At 40.0% G+C, this 16,883-nt stretch overlaps 1 protein-coding gene across 1 annotated transcript in view; it reads right to left on the bottom strand.

Annotated features, from left to right (window-relative positions):
• LOC118321827 (glypican-1-like) overlaps positions 1-16,883 on the bottom strand; it is a 43,033-nt gene that overhangs the window by 3,577 nt on the left and 22,573 nt on the right. The window contains exons 3-9 of the mRNA XM_035653347.1: positions 6,677-6,835; positions 4,567-4,784; positions 3,968-4,141; positions 2,319-2,484; positions 1,760-1,890; positions 1,179-1,316; positions 779-909 (exon numbers count right to left, since the gene is read on the bottom strand). Coding sequence (XP_035509240.1) covers positions 779-909; positions 1,179-1,316; positions 1,760-1,890; positions 2,319-2,484; positions 3,968-4,141; positions 4,567-4,784; positions 6,677-6,835 — 1,117 coding nt within the window. The remainder of the gene's footprint in view (positions 1-778; positions 910-1,178; positions 1,317-1,759; positions 1,891-2,318; positions 2,485-3,967; positions 4,142-4,566; positions 4,785-6,676; positions 6,836-16,883) is intronic.

Here is a 16,883-nt window from a genome sequence, read left to right as displayed (position 1 = left end):
ACACACATATCTATATTTCATGCCTTTTGACTGTCATATATTTTCTGAGTGTTCTGCTCAGCATAAATCTCATCAGTTGGCTGTAATCCAGCCACTTTAAAGCATGCGAGATGTGCGTGTGCAGTGGGGTGAGACAACATGTATACATATCAGCATGGCATCAAATTGTTCTATAATCCGTTTAAACATTTAAGGGGGGGCTGAAAAATGCGTAGGTTTGTGTAAGCGTGTGGCCATGAATGCTTGTGCTGCAGGATTTGAATCACCACAGGCTTTTGAATCTCTGTATGTGGAAAGAAATGTCAGGTCAGAAAATCTTAGAATAAATTTCCATAGGCTGCTGTTTGTCCGAGAAGAAAAAGCTTGTTGCCCCTTTTGTTAGGACACAAAGGCAAACGGCCTTCAACGGAATGAGAACTGGCCTGTATCGTAGCAACTTCATCAAATGCTTGCTCTCTCCTATCCTCGCTTTATTCTCCTCTCTTCAGAAGTCTCTTTGAGCTTTTAAGTGCTAAAGAAACACAAGTTTCCTTTTTGTGATACATCTCTATGCTGCATGAATAGAACTTTTGCTGAACAGATTTTTCAGAGCTTGAAATGTTTTATTTAACATTTCAGTACATTCCAGTTTTCATGTGTTAAGTGATTTAAATCAGAAATGTATAAAATCCAGGAAATATTTCAATGTTGAGGTTAAATGAAATCTGGTCAAACCATATCTAGACACAGCCTGGGTGTGAGGGGCCTTTTTAAGTTAATGAGTAGGTTTCTTCCTCACCTGGCTTTGGTAATGCCATTCCAGCATTTATCCTGACCGGCGCCTCCTGCTGCCAGTTTGCTGCAAAGTGCCATGGGGAGCTGGGTCCAGTACTGCCGCATCTCCCTCAGTTTACTGGACAGATCTGACACCTGAAGACAGAGACAATTTCAGAGGTGAGTCACATCCCTAATCCAATATGAATGTAAATCATGATTTATTTTAAAGCTTAACCACTATAATACATGGATAGCACTCAAATACAACATATACAATAACCACCTTGAATGTAGTCTGCACATAAAAAAACATAAGAGGTGCAAACATGGCCAGGAATTCATCCATGAAATAATACTACATAATAATATGTGAACAAGTATACAGTGCATATATATATACACATATATATATACACACACACCTGCATCTCAAGTCTGAGTCCAGCAGTTGGAGAGGGTTTGTACTCTGATGCGGTCAGGGAGCCGCTCTTCTTCCTCTGCTCATGAAGGGTGGGACTACCTGTTCCTGGTTCACCTGGAGTTCCACAGGTCTGGTACACCTGCACACAAACGCACAGATACACAGACGTGTACAACAAAACTTTAGTTTAACAGCTAAAATCACACAGCTCTACAAATTACTTGTTCGTTTGTATTGCAACTTTTGTGAGAACTTAGAAAATCCACTAGATGTTGCTATAGGACAGTTTTTGTGTCTGTTTGGGCCCAAGATTAATTTCTCTATCCATGGTCTAAATGTTCAAGCACACAGCGTTGATGTTGCCTGTAAGTACTGAAGGGGCTAATATATATGGAAATGTGTAAAATATACATCAATATAAATATTATATTAGCCTAATCTCTATCTCAGGTATCCTCAAGGTAAGCACTCCTTGAGGGTAATAAATCTCTGTATGATTTAGATTTTTCAAGCACAAGCTGGTGTCTGACTGGAGAAAAAATGCTCTTTTAGTAAGTGATGAGAAAAAGTGAGACGTCTTACTTTTGCTGTGAACGTGTCCATGTTTTCCTGTAGGAAGTGAACAGCCTCATAGATTCGAGCAGGGATGGAGGAGAGAACCACGTCGAGGCTGGGCTCCGTGCTGAAACTAGAGGCAACCTGGATCATCGTGTCTGAATGGAGGAAGGAGCAAAAGACAAGAGAATATTTTTTTATAGGGGTGCAAAACCGTAACTGTAAATTGTATCACTACATTTACAGGTTACCAGGAACTATATTCAGCTGTTGGAGTAACAACTGGGAACTCCAAGTTCCTCTGCTAAAATCAATAAGTGTCCAAGCTGTGATAAGCTGATATGGTGAGTAGAATATTAATTTTCCATTAAGTTTGTCTTGGCTATAGTTTCTATTTTAGTTAATTACGAATAAATTAATTCAGATAAGCCGCTATGATGATGAAGTGTTTTTCCTTGTGTAGAAAGGCAGACTGTTGTGTGGTTTTTGGATGAGGTCCAATGTGTGTTCCTGGGATCCAGTCACGAACATCTGGATTACCCCGAGCTTTACTCTACAAAGTCTGACATTACAGTCTGAATCTTACCTATAAGGGTCTGCCACTCAGGGTCCAGGTCAGCCTGGTTGGCCAGGCAGCCCTTCATGACATTGGAACAGTAGTTGGAGCAGGGTTTGACCGAGGCCACGCCGCGACAGTGGGGGCAGTAAACCAGCTTCATCAGGGCCTTTGTACACTCCGGACTCATAGAAACCTGGGGAAACAGCACTGTTAGCACCACAAACCAGCAGAAGCACAAGGGCCAGCAGTGAAAGATGGACATTTATATCCAGAGTCACTTACTGAATGATGATTACGAGAATATATGAATACTAGGTCCTGTTGGGAAATGTAGTCGTGTCTCAATTCAAAGTGGCTGTTTAGCTCTTTCCCCCAATAGGGAATACTCCGTGATGGCCATGCACAAGAGTACAAATAGCTCAAGGAAAACAATAAACAGTAGAGGGCGGTATTGCAGCATTTTAAGGGACACAGCCTGAACAAGACAGCAACTATGGCCCTCCTTGTCTGTCTTTATACAGTACATGGTTTATGTTACACTGTCAGCTTCTAATTATGTACATAAAAAGGTGTCCAGTTCCACAAAGGAGCTATTTCACCACTACCCTGCACAGATGTGATGAAGGGACACTCAAAAGCAACTCCAGTGTGAGTGTGTTAAGAGAGACCACGCCAGTATGTTTTAAACTATGATTTTGATAACTATTTTCAGTTGTATGCTATACAGTTTTAGATGTTTCGATGCATTTTCCTACTGGCCTTCACGAATATATTTCTGTGTATTAGAGTCTTGAAAGTTGCTTGAGTTGTATAATGCATCACTGTCAACGTCAAGTCTGCATTAATTTGTGTCAACGTTACATTATCGCTGTGCGGTAATGTGGTTTAAGTGCTGACTGATTTAAAAAGTCTGCACTCATAAAGATAATGTAGCTTTGACAAAAATTAATGCAGACACGAGGTTCACTGTGATCCATTAAAAAAGTCAAATGAGTTTCAAGAATGTGCTTTGACTATTACATCAACTCGAGATGAATATAAAACAACGGATGCCTGGAACTGAAAGGCACATTTCTCAAATGCAGCACAATGTTTCGCTAATTGATTATCTCTGACGGGAAGTACTGAATATGTGAGCTGTGGAAAATAGGTCGAAAAATCACTGGTATGATCCTTTAAATTGCAGATTTGGAATGAAGCTTACACACTAAATCTAGCATAGTGCAAGTGAATGAAGGAAGAAGGGTGTTGTTGTGACCATAAAAGCTACGGCAAACATTAACAATAGCCTTTTCATGACAGTACACACTCAGACATCTGAGTGTTGGGAAAAAGACTGCACGGAGAGCTGAAAAAACATCATCACACCCATAATTTGACAACAGTGTTGTCATCCCTCCAAATGAGAGCTTTGTTCTGATGGCACTTAATTTTTGATGATCTTTGTGTTTTTCATTTTTAGGGTGGAGACATTTTCTGTGACAGTTAGGGTGGGACGACCGCGCATCCATCATATCTGCTTTCCTGGGAGTCAGCCTAGCACACGTACACATACACGCACACACACACACAATCTTCTCTCACAAACACTGACTCAGTTTCTCTCACACCAACTCATCCTGTCTCTCTCTGTCTGCCTCACTCTGTCTCACGTACACACACACACACACACTCACCTGTGAGACCTTTCTGACCACCTCTCCGCTGACAATCAACCCCTGGACAAACGACCTGGCTGTGACAAAAGCCCGGATCACCTTCGCCTTCATGTCCCGCGGGACATCTCCAAATGGCCGCAGCGTCTCTTGTTGCTTAGCAACGCATTCAAGGTAGTCCTCTGAAAGGTTGACCTGCCAGACAGAGGTGACACAGGGGGAAACAAAGGAGAGGAGATGTTATTGTTTATTTGGCCATTTTTGCCCTCATTATTATCACGTATTACAGGACTGACAGTAAACGGAGGAGAAGGTCCAGAGTCCAGTCCAGGATGTTGTGAAACTTACTTCTCCTCCACACAGATCAGCTCTGGTTAGGTATTTAAATGTAATAATAGATGAAAATAGTGCAAGTGATGTATCTAAAAATGGAAATTCCATCATCTTATCACATTGTTCAAATGTTTATCACATTCTCTTTATGAGCCAGAACAGAAACAGGGGCTGAGGAGATGCAGTTTTATTATAGAACCTTTTTTTTAATCATAAGATGACTCTTTTTATCAGTCTGTGCACCAGTCTGGCTTTCAATATGTGGCTTCTGGTGCGTCTTTACTCACATCTGTGGGAGAGGAGGTCTTAAAGGTGCGCTCCAGGAGGCGCGACCAGAACTCAGACAGGGTCTCATCAAGGTTGAGAGCGGAGCCCCGGTAATACTGTCGCAGGTCGGTGTAGAGATCTCCATAGAGACGAGTGTTCTGGGAGTACAGAGGGCCGAGTGGAGACAGTGCCTCCTGGAGGGAGCGCTCAGAGCGACCGTGCAGTTCGGTGAAATAGGCTGAGAGGTGGAAAGAAAAGAAAGGACGATAGTTGAAAAGCAGAGGAATAAAATGAGAAGGAATTAGATGCTCAATTCTCCACTATGTCCCCCAGCTAATCGCTAACTTTTTTGAAGTGCTGAGAATAAAGGAGGACTGGAGCATACTGATTAATTAACAGCCTTTAATTGTTCAAACAGACGTTTCGTCACTACTGTGTCAGAGTCAAAGTAGACCAAGCCATGAGGCAAACGACGTCTAGTCAACCTAGACCAGGTGTACCTGATTGTCATTGGATAATCCAATAGATCTGAACAGGATTTCAAATCTATTGGATAATAGATGGGTGGGAGTTGCCAAAATCAGTGTCCAAGTGTCCATTTTGGTGCTGGACAGGTTGTGTACAGAACGTTTATCTGAGCTTTTTCACTGTAAAAGTACCTGCTTGTTGCCTCTGTAAATGTACTAATGAGAGCTGAAAGACTGAACCAAAACAAGTCGATTCCGTAAAACCAAAACAAAGAGCTGAACGACAATAAAACGCTCTTTAGAGCTGAGAGAACAGTAAAGCCAGGTGATGATTCTCTGTGGATTTCTCACTATGACCGACCCCTTCCACATTAAATATTCATCTGAACAATTGTTTATTTATAAATATTGATTAGCGCATTTATTTTATAGGAAAAATGTCCAATAAATAGATATTGAAATAGGGTTTAATGAATAAGGAATTAGCTCCTCAGGCCAATCATATCAGTGGATAATGGCTTTGGATGTGTGTCGTATGGCATCAGAATACTAATGTGCATTAATCTGTTGTCAAGATTATAACGAATAACAATTAATTTATCGTTACTATTACTTCTTGTAAGACTCCTGATAGTAAAGTATATTTTTCACAGTCAGCACACTCATTTAGTCTCTTTACACTCTGACGCTGATTAGCACATATAATTTACATTTATTTTACATTTTTAAAGGTTTCTTTGAAATGTCCTTCGCAGACAGATGGATACAAAGTGACAGAGAGGTCAAACAGAAATAATAAGGGAGTCAGTTCGCTGTCTCTGCAGTATACTGGTCTGGGCTTTTCACTCATGCTTCAAAGGCTGTGTACCAGTGCCAGCCTGTTCTAACCACAACCAGATGGGCGGCCACATTACTGCTACTGAGGTGGCCTGCTGCCTTGAGACTAATAATACTGTCCTCCTCCTCCTCCTCCTCCTCCTCTTACTAGTCTTCCTCCTGTTCTCTGTTTCTCTGCATTCTTCTCTTCTTATTCTTGTTTATTATTTTCACTCACTGTTTCTACTCAGTACTAATGACGCATTTCTCACTTGCTGCATTTGTCCGTCTCCCTATTGTTAGCGGTGGCACTTCTCAGTCTTTCTTTCTTTTCTTCCTCCCTCCATCCCTCTCTTTCTCTGATGTGCAGTGATCTGCAGACTCGGCTCCTCAGTGGGTCAACTGCTCATTAGCTGAACCAGCCACTGCCCCGGGGGACACCCCTCTGTTAGTGTGTGTGTGTGTGTGTGTGTGTGTGCCCCTTTGAGATCAGGGGATCGGCTTATCACGTTTCATTGTGTCTGGCTGACTCTGCTCTCATTATAACACCCAGTCAGGGGTCCCCTTGACGCACAGGACACAAACACATCCTGCCTCACATACACACACACACACACACACACACACAACACACACTGTCACTATTAAAGCGCAGCATTGAGCGCTGAGCACAGTCGGAAGCTTGTACCAAACACAATTTCACAAACACACAACATACAAATGTCACTTACTCCTCCTGGGCCCACTGCTGAAGCTTTGATATTGAGCTCAGCAGTAATGAATGTCTATCTTCAAACACACACAACACACCACACAGCACACACACACACACCCACCCACTACTTACTGTCAAAGCTCCTGTGGAGAGCGTTGAAGGCAGCCTGCAGCGACCTGCCGGCCTCTCTGATCAGTCCCTCTGTCTCTTGGGCGCTCAGACCGGCCAGGTTGTCCTCCATGGTGCTGGTACAACAGGTTGGACCCTGAGGACACATCCTCAGATGTTCACCTGAAAAAGTGGGAAAGACACAGAGTTAATTCATCTAATTGTTTTATTCAATTAATTTACATAATTTGAATCGTTGAATATGTTAGTTAATTTACCACCAAACCAAACAAGCCTCAACAGCAGGCTTAAATAAATGGAAGTTAAAGTAATTGTAAAGGCAGGTGTCTGGTTTTATTAACAACATTAGTGCAACAAACACTCTGCGTTCAGACTGAAATATTTCGTACAACTATATGGATAGATTGCCACTGAATGTTGTACAGACATTCATGGTCTTCTAAGGATGAATCCTACTGACTTTGGTTAAACTGATCTTCCCTCTAGCGCCACCGTGAGGTTTGCCCATTTGTGTTTTGATGAAATGTTCTTTCATTCAATTCAATTCAATTAAAATAAATAAAAATCCAAATCTCATTGTACTGGTGTACAATGACAATAAGGCTTTCAATTAGTGGCTGTATTGGTGACATGACTTTTCAGTCTAACCCCACATGATCAGGAAAATCCCTTCAAAATAAATGAATTCTCATGTCATACAGCCTCAGCTGTGTTCTGTGTTTGGTACTAAATAGATGGTAATGCCAAATTAAAAGCTAAGATGGTGAACATTATACCTGCCAACCTCAAGCCCATTCTCGACATTAAGTCTTTAGCTCAAGCTGTGCCTATAAGATGCAGCTAGATGACAATGAAAAACATCATATAGAAGCAGCCACCTTTGCATACTGGTGATTATATATTCATACAACCTTTGACACTTTACTGTTTGCTTATTTTCATGGGGAGACGTTCTAACTTTAATTCTTCCATATTTAGGAACAATGTCCAAAGTTTTGCCTGACTTTATTTACAGCTTTGTTTAGCCTTATTAATGTATTTAACAAACAATGTTAATAGTTTAGAAAAAGATATAAGTCTCATGGAGACAGTAGCTCCCAACCTTTTCTTCTTGTGACCCCCTTTAAACAAATACAAACCTTTTTTGTTTTAAGTCTACCAGTTGTTGACTAGTTAAACCAAACTGCTGTAAGGACCGTGTAAATTTCTGCAACTGATCTGAAAGCATAAATTTATACAAAAGAGTTTTTTGTATGATAATAACAGTATGAACTACTTACTACTACTTACCAGGTTCACCTTTTAGCAACGTACTGCTTAACATTCCATAATTTAGGCACTTTCCCAAAGAAAACGTTATTAATTATGAAGTTATGTTAACTATGGTAATAGTTCTGGGCCAATACTCGTTCAACATGGCCCACACTGGAGTGTTTTTTTCAGTGTGGTTCGCTTGTACTTTTGGCTTCAATAAACGATTTGAGTGGCCGCTCTCACACCACTTCATGAATCATTTATTGCGGCTCTTCGGAGATCCTTTTATATGCTAGTTACCCAGCCAGAAAGCACTCTGTACAGTATACCAGTATACTTGATTTTTTAATAATATAATGCACAAGGTTTTTTTTTTTTTTGATCTGTTCTTCTCTTTCTCTATTCCACTTACACTGTATGTACTGTCTGTACATTTTCTTATGGACACGTATGTGGGTACACTGAGAGTTCACTGACAACCAAGTTTTAAATTTGTTGTAGCATATTTATAATTTGATGCATTAGAACTTAATTTTTATTCTGCAAATTAAAGCCTGTTTTTTAAACTTTTTTTTCACCAGCATTATAAGTAATTCTTGATTACAAGCACTGAATACGTATTATAACAGTATTGAAAGAAACATTTAAAAGTAAAGGTAATCACTCCATTAAGTGTTATATTTATTGCTTATTATTGGACTATATTAGTGATGCATAACACGTTAGAAGCGTTTCAATGTTATCAAAGGTGGATTTTATTTTAATACCTTTTATACAATTTTGTTGGGTTTTGAGTAAAAATACTAGTTACATTCATCAGTGCAACCTCTCTCCTTACGACTATCAAAATAATGGAAAAAATGCCCCAAAAATAGTTTAAAGGACAAAAAGTGAAACACAGAACTCTGCAGGATGAAATGTTGAGAATAATAAAATTGTTTTTTTACCGACTCTTCTTCCTCCAGCCAATTAACTAAACCCTGATCACGAACGCCCAACCTAAACTGGCTCTTTCTATTCTTTATGGGGATACTCCCCAGGGGAGAGTAAAAATAAAGATATTTTGCACACTTGTTCTCTCGTCTCTTTCACCCACACACACACACCACACACCACAGCACAGCACAGTCAAACACACAGCACACGATTTATCTGCCAGACAGCCTAGAAGCAGTCTTGCAGCATCAGTCTCCTTACAGCTGGATGTGTGTGTGTTGTGTGTGTGTGTGTGTGTGTGTGTGTGTGTGTGCCAACGTCTGGGGAAGGTTAAGGGTGAGTAGAAGTACCACAGGCTGTGTGCATCACTGCTTCTCTTTCTTCTGAACAGGTCCTAGGTTGGTGTGTGTGTGTGTGTGTGTGTAGTGTGTGTGTGTGTGTGTGTGTGGTGTGTGTATGTGGTGGGTGCGGTGTGTGTGTGTGCACGTGCGTGGGTTGGGAGGCAGATTTGTCATGAGGGTAAGTGGGAGCAGAAGAGGGACGCCTTCATCATGCTGCCATGATCTTTCATTGGCCCTGTTGGTGTGTGTGTGTGTGTGGTGTGTGTGTGTGTTTGTGTGTGTGTGTGTGTGGTGTGTGTGTGTGTGTGTGGTGTGTGTGTGTGTGTGTGTGTGAGAGAGAAGAGAGAGAGAGAGAGAAGAGAGAGAGAGAGAGAGAGAGAGAGACTGGCAGCTACTGTAAGGAATAACGCGCTAATGTACCACCGCTTGCCTTCTTTCTCACATCCCTTTTTAGGATGCTTAAGACTTTTTTTTTTTATTACAAAATAAGAGGAAGCAAGGTAAAGAGAGAAGTGGAATACAACTCTGGAGCTGGAGGTTGAACGCATCACACACCACAACACACACACACTCCCACAGATCAACCCAGGATGCTCATTTAATATTCTCATTAGTTACAGTGGCTACTCAGTGTCAAGTGCAGAGTCCAGTCAGTCTGAGAATGAGACGCTTTAGCTCTCTGAACAACCGAATCAAATCAGAATCACTTTCTGCTAATCCACCTGTTTTTTTCTTTTTCTTTCACTGAGCTGTGTGCTGAATATAAATAATAAGTTGGAAAAATGTGTGTCCTCACACTGAAGTGTGAATTTTCAGCACAACTCCCACACCCCTGTCAAACCAGTTTCCAAGAGAGCGTCTGCATCAGCTTCTTTCTAATTATCAGTCACTGTTGCATGTCAACCATTCTGAGTAGTTTTTAATGCATGCTATTGCTAGAAAATGAAACAGGCTTTGTAGATTCTTTGTTGCTTTTTCATACAATTGTGCACCCACCCCAACCTTTAAGTCAAACTGAAACCAAAATTCATTTTTAGAAAGAACCATGAAATGAGTATAAAAATCCTTTGCGTTTTGACTTATTGGTCAAAATTGTAATTAATTATGATAGCACCCTGTACATTTTTATTAGTTTTCTGGCGTGAAATTAGACAGCACTTACAATCGATTCAAGAATCGCAATTTGTTTCTTTGATGATTCTGAATGGATTTTTTTGGCACCTTATACTGTAGTTTAAAGTTTAAAGTTTGGGCCCATTTTGGATGTAATAACTTAATAATTAGCTTTGCAAGACAAAGGTGTAGTATTTTGAATAAAAAGAATTGTGGCATTACAGCAGACAAATTACACAAAAAAATCACACAAACAAATAACATAAGGACTCAAAGAGGTAGATAAGAAACAAAAAACAAAAAAAACAAAATTAAAAACCTACAATAAAACTAAAAACTAGGATCATTCTCTAAATCAACATACATATTTGTTGTGATTGTGTTGTATAAATTTTGCATGATACACATTTTAATAAACTTGCAAGGCATATGCTATGAGCTTGTGTCCAAACCAGTGTGTTTTGGACCAATCAGTGTCTTATGAAGTACGGCACGAGCTACGGGCGTAATTTTACGCTAGGTGTGTGTGAGATGTGAAAAAAGGCGGCTGCTAAAGAGTTTAGATACTGGTAGCATCATTTATATCAGGACTGGAGAGTATTTCTTTACTGAAAGAAGAGCAAAGAATGACAATGAAGGTTTACGCTGTTCTCCCAACTCACTTCAGTAAGATTTTGATTACGTTATTTGGTTCGTTGATCTGATTGGTTGAAGTGATAGATGGTAATAGACAAATTAATGAAATCACCTGCAGAGTATTTTTCGAATGTGTCTGCACTTTTCTAGTTTCCAATGATAACTTCCCAGACAGTTCTGAGTACCAAAACCATCCGGCGCAGTCAGGTTATCTCATCAACTAATAATTAATTCAATTCAACTGACAAACAGCGAATGTGGGGCCCTACTGCAGTTGCCTGGTTGGTAATTCAGCCTTAATGCTTCTTTTTGTAATGGCAGCCCTAAAATGTCAACCTGCTGCTGTGCAAAAAAAAACGCCTACCCAGAGGCTTGAAGCCTGGACGCTGTTTCCACAAATATGTCAGAAAATGGCTCAAGCAGTAGCACAGCTATCATTATAGATTATATTTCAAATTTCAGCTTGACTTAAAATCAACCCCTCTGACACATTCTCCTCAAAAATGGACGAAGAGAGGAGAGGAGAGGTGTGACACACAGGTATCAATCAACGTCTTGTGACAGCAATTTCTTCCATCAGGTCACCTTTCTAAAAACGTCTAGAGGGTTTCATAGTCTGGCAGGATAAAGCCACATTCCTCTGCTGGGATTTAAAACCACACCTTCAGTGTTACATTTAGGGACAGCAGACACCATATTTGGGTGCTTATGTGCGGCAGCTAATGTAAGCATTTTGTTCCTGGTCTGCTTACCAACCTAGACGACGCAGGGCGTTTACCACATGCTTTACTGCATTCCTGGGTTGCCGGGTAATGGAAGCAGCTGGCATCCTGCTATAAAAACTTAATTTACTTGAAAAGACAGAACCAAGCACAGCGGTGACACACTAACACATGTACAAAAAAGCAAGCTTGCAAACATGCTAATACGTGCAGACATGCAGACTGTTGTTGAAAAGTGGGGGAAATGGGAATAAGTGCCTTGCTCAAGGGCTTCGTGATGGGAAATGAAAAGCTCTTTGGGCAACCATTTGCACATATTGAGAGAGCCAGATGATCAAAATGGTAGAAACTGCTTTTAAGCAAAGCCTTGAAGCAAAACAGAGCTTTTAAGTGCTGCAGAGAAAAGGGGTGTAAACAAGGAGAGGAGAAGAGGAGAGCACAGGGTGGAGGAGAGGGGTTAAATAAAATCAGATTATATAGGTGATCTGGTTGCTCACACTGTTTTTGCCCTCAAGCTTCAGCATATATTTAGTTAAGTCCATATCCTCAGGGACGTACACACACACACGCACACACATATTTTGTACTGCACTTCTGGGACCCTCATTGACACATTACTTTCCCGAGTGCCTAAGGCCCCATTCAGATGAGGAAAAAGCATTGCAAGAGAGGGGGGAGAAGGTGAGAGACAAAATCTGTGACCAACTATGATAAAAAAGTGGACTGGATTATAAATTGGATTTACAGGAGTTTTTGTCACTCATTGGTTGCCTGTTGCAGGTTGACATGTGCTGTGTCTCCTTGACAGTTTTTTTTTTTGCTTAAACACACAGTATGTTATTTCTGCCACTAGGGGATCTCTCACATCAAAATATTAACAAAAACGATGTTTGATGGCGTTGGGAAATAGCATGGGATCAGGGGAGTTGTTGTCTTTACCACCATTGCCGCAGTCAGCTTCTGCCGGTTTGGATTCCTTCAGTAAGTTAATTCATTGTTCAGGTTTTTAACTGGAGCTGAGCATAGGTCTCCTCCACGGACACACTGATTAAAACCGGTAAAAACACAGAATAAAGCAGTTTCTCCTTAAAAACCAGTGATTCTCTGACGCTGTTCGGCAGACAAAGGACGTCCCGGAGTTGCTGCTAACGTAAGCTCAGCTTGTTTCTCTGATAACTAAGAGATCCAGACCTCAAGAACAGCCCTCATCTGGTTAAATATATAGTTTATATCATAAAAATATGATATTCTTTATGGCAGCTTTTTAGAGACAACCACAACTCTGACACATGCACAAAGGGGATATGACACCATTGAATTTTTTCTGGTAACATTTGTGATAGTGTAAGTACTCATATATAACATAGGTAAAGACTTTTATACATTTGAATGCAGATGTTACATATTATGGCTTTAACCCTGCCCTAAATCTAATCCTGACTTCAAACCTTAAATCACATTTTAACTTCAAAAGAGGCCTTTTAAAGATATGAGGACCAGAGAAGTAACTGTTCTCCCTTTCAAGGTCTAAAATGGAAAATGGTCATCACACACACACACACACACACACACACAGAATTATAAATATGCAGAGCATTCATTTCTGCCCAGCAGTGATAAGATAAACTCCCTCTGGGCTATCAACAAGAAGTGCGATAGTGTGGGTCTGGTTTGATTTTCATTTTACTTATACAGTTTCAAATGACAAGTTGTGAAGGAAATGGAAGGGCAGTAGAGGAAAAAGGCACACCAACATAATCCGAAGTTGTTGGCAAATAAAGATGGAGTAAATACAATATCTCGCCCTGAATATGAAGAGCTCAGTGGCTACACATCTGCAATGGAGGTTTATTGCTTCCTGATCAGCATAAAGAGATTTCCTGCAGCTCTGTAAACAATAATGAAACTTGAGAGTGTGCAGCTACAGAAGAGACACTGTCTCTGAATTTGACACTCCTGGCAGTAAAAATGTGAAAAAGGGGACATAAATAACTAACCTAACTTGCTTTAAGCATTTAGGAAAGGTCACCTGGACATCTTTGCTTCTGTCAAGTAAAATTCAGCTTCACATCATCATAACCATCATCACAATCAACCCTGAGTGCTCCTTAGTTCAATCAGGCTTCTATTTTGGCCACTGCTCGCCCACTTTCTCCTCTTGTATTTTACCAGCAGCTCCCGTCAACCTCATGGCCTCAATCTGGTTTCTGTAAACTCAACTCAAGGATGTTTTCAAGACAAAACTCTTTTTAAACTCACATTACCCTGTGCATTATATGGGGAATAGTTTATTCACCTCGTTAAGACTCGCATGAATCCTGAAGATGTAAATTCTTTAGTATTGATTGTGTGGGAATGTCTGATGTAATATTTATGGTGATTAATTAATTTAACGCTGGATATCTTGCCAATAGAGATCATAGTTTCCCACAGCCCTCCTGGAGCTAAGTGCTGCATTAGAAAAACTGCAGAACCTTGTTCTGCCGCAGGGTATTTTGCACTTAATCATTAGTGAATCCATTTAATTCGAAACTTGTTTTTGGTTTTGCCTGCAGACGTATAACAGCTTACACTTGTCGCCATGGATACCACATCAAGACAACATTGCTTAGCGGTTTATTTCCTTTTCCCATCAAAAGCATCTGGCTATTACTTTCTTCTCTCTGTCATGCCCTCCTGCGCCGTCTCCCTTTTTTCCCTGCATTCCTTGTGGCAGCCCCAACATACCTGAGCCCGCCTCAACAAGTAAGAGGCAACCTCGGCACGTGTGCCAAGCAGGTGAAAAGGTATTCAGCGCCCGCACCGCAAGCTGACAGGAAGCCATCCAGCCAGGCAGCAAAGAGCTAAATCAAAACCACTCAGTAACAGGAAGTGTGGCGTTACGGACACTTCAGAGGTGATGTGCTTTCTGCCTGTGGTTGCAAAGAACCATCCATAATCTAAAACTGTGCTCAGTAACCTCTGAAGGTTTACTTTGGTATTTTTCAACCTAGACACTATTTTCCAGTGGTTTTGTCTAAGTGACTAATGGAGACACCATTTTAAAATTGGTCCAGTATTGAGGCACACTGTGAAAACAAATATTTTTCCTCAACAAAAAAAATTACCGAAGCAGTTTGTATCAATCTTTTTGAGTATTGACAACTTCTAATGAAATGTTCAATAAATGTACCACATTAAGTTAGTACAATCAAAGGTATGTATAATTACCACTTACTTGAGATTTGGTAGCACAAACACAGGTTTTTAAGTTGATACTAATAAAAATTTACTTGTTCTTATCTTCTTCCACATTATTTATGTCAACACAACTCATCAAAATAATGTTTGCAACTTAGAATGTTTATAAATCAATAAATTATAACTTTGATCTTGCAGTTATTTAAGTGGTGATAAAAGGTTCACTGAATTGTGAGCACTGCAGCTGGCAGCCGCGTAACAGGCTGCAATGTAATCCTTTATGTCAATGTACGTCCACGAAAAGTGCTTGTTTTTGCCACAGATGCCTCTGATGGTTACTATAAAAGTCTGACAACATTATGAAAAAGATCTTACTGAGATTTCTTTGTGAAAGAGTAAGATCCTTTTTGATTAACCACAAACAGAAGTTACATCGCTGTATTCATCAAAGCCACCAGACTTTGTTGACAAAAACAGTAATTGTACCCGGTAACATTGTAACACTTCATTCAAACTCAACAGAAACTTAATAAAAGTCACCAAAATCTTGGTTCGTCTTTACACTGTGCCAACGATCACCAACTCTGGTTGGGTCAAAATAAACCTTTAATTCACAGAGTTAGGTACGAAAATATTGGGAGAGGGAATATTATTCTCTGTGAATTAACTTAAGCAGAACTAACTGAAACTTAAATTAAGCTCCCATCAAGCCTCTCATTAATCAAGCCAAATACTATAGTTTGGGCAACACCCAGATTTAACCAAAGCCATTGCTGATAAAGCAATTTATTTTAACACATGACAGCAGCTGTCTGTTTATCTCTGTTTGACACTTGGAATTAATTAATTTCTCTCGACTGTAATTCTTTTTTAGTGCTATGATGCCATGCTGCTGGCTTGTATGTCAGACACAGGAATAGTTATTTGTTTGGCTTCTGGCTACAGACCGATAATTGGTATTTCCCCTCTGGTAAAATGCATTTTTAATGATCATGGGAAGATTTCTCTACATAACTTGGCAAGCTGATTATAATGATTTTGATCCAGCATTTATCAGCGACTGGAATCTTTCACACATTTTTCCCACGAGAAGGAGATAAGATATTAGATGTTTTGCCACTTTGCCAAAGTTAGATGAGAAGATCGAAACCACTTTCATGTCTTCGCATTAAGTACAGAGTTGGAGCCGAGGAGGTGATTAGCTTGTTTAGCATTGAGAAAACAGCTAGCTTGGCTCCCTCTAAAACCACAAATTGTCAGTTTTACATCCCTGTTTGGGTGCAGATTAAACAAATAAGAATATAATGTGTTAATTTAGGGAGCTTTCAGAGGTTGCTGGAGGCAGAGTCAGGCCTGCTGCTTCCCCCTGTTCTTTATGCTAAGCTAAGCTAATCACCTCCTGGCTCCACCCTACAGTGAGAGCGGTAATTGATCTTTTTATTTCACTCCCAGAGATGCAGAAATTGGGAATCAAATAATAATTATTATCTTTTTAGTAAAAAAGAGCAATTGTTTTGTGGAATTACTATTTACTGACACAAAACATTAAAGCAATAAGGCCACAGAAAAGACATTTTTCTGATTAGCTGGCTGTTTTAGTGAAAATTATACCTCAGGACAACGTGAGTAAATGGTATATTACAGTATGTTGCAGTTAACCATAATAATACACTTCATATTTAGCAGTTTTTTTTGCTTCCTCCTCATATCAGGACACCTTGTTGCACCTTTTTAAATTAATTTAATGACTCCAGTTTTTGGTTTGTATCATCAACATCTTGAAGTGGTTGAGTGCAATCAGTTTATCTCTTACTATATAACAGAGTAAGACTAGTACTACTGAATGCACACACACATTCGCATACAAGCACCTCCCCTTGTGGCCTTGATTAGGTGGATCAGGGTCACCAGACACACAATTAAGAAGATCAGGTCACTCCATTTCACAACACACGCACACACACCAGTTACTAAAATTATATATATATATATATATATATATATATATATATATATAAACTACACACA

Source organism: Morone saxatilis, unplaced genomic scaffold, assembly GCF_004916995.1.
Source record: "Morone saxatilis isolate NCDOM2014 unplaced genomic scaffold, NCSU_SB_2.0 Contig12, whole genome shotgun sequence".
Lineage (NCBI taxonomy): Eukaryota > Metazoa > Chordata > Actinopteri > Moronidae > Morone > Morone saxatilis.
Note: the sequence above shows the minus strand (reverse complement) of the source record. Positions and strands in the feature narration are given on the sequence as shown.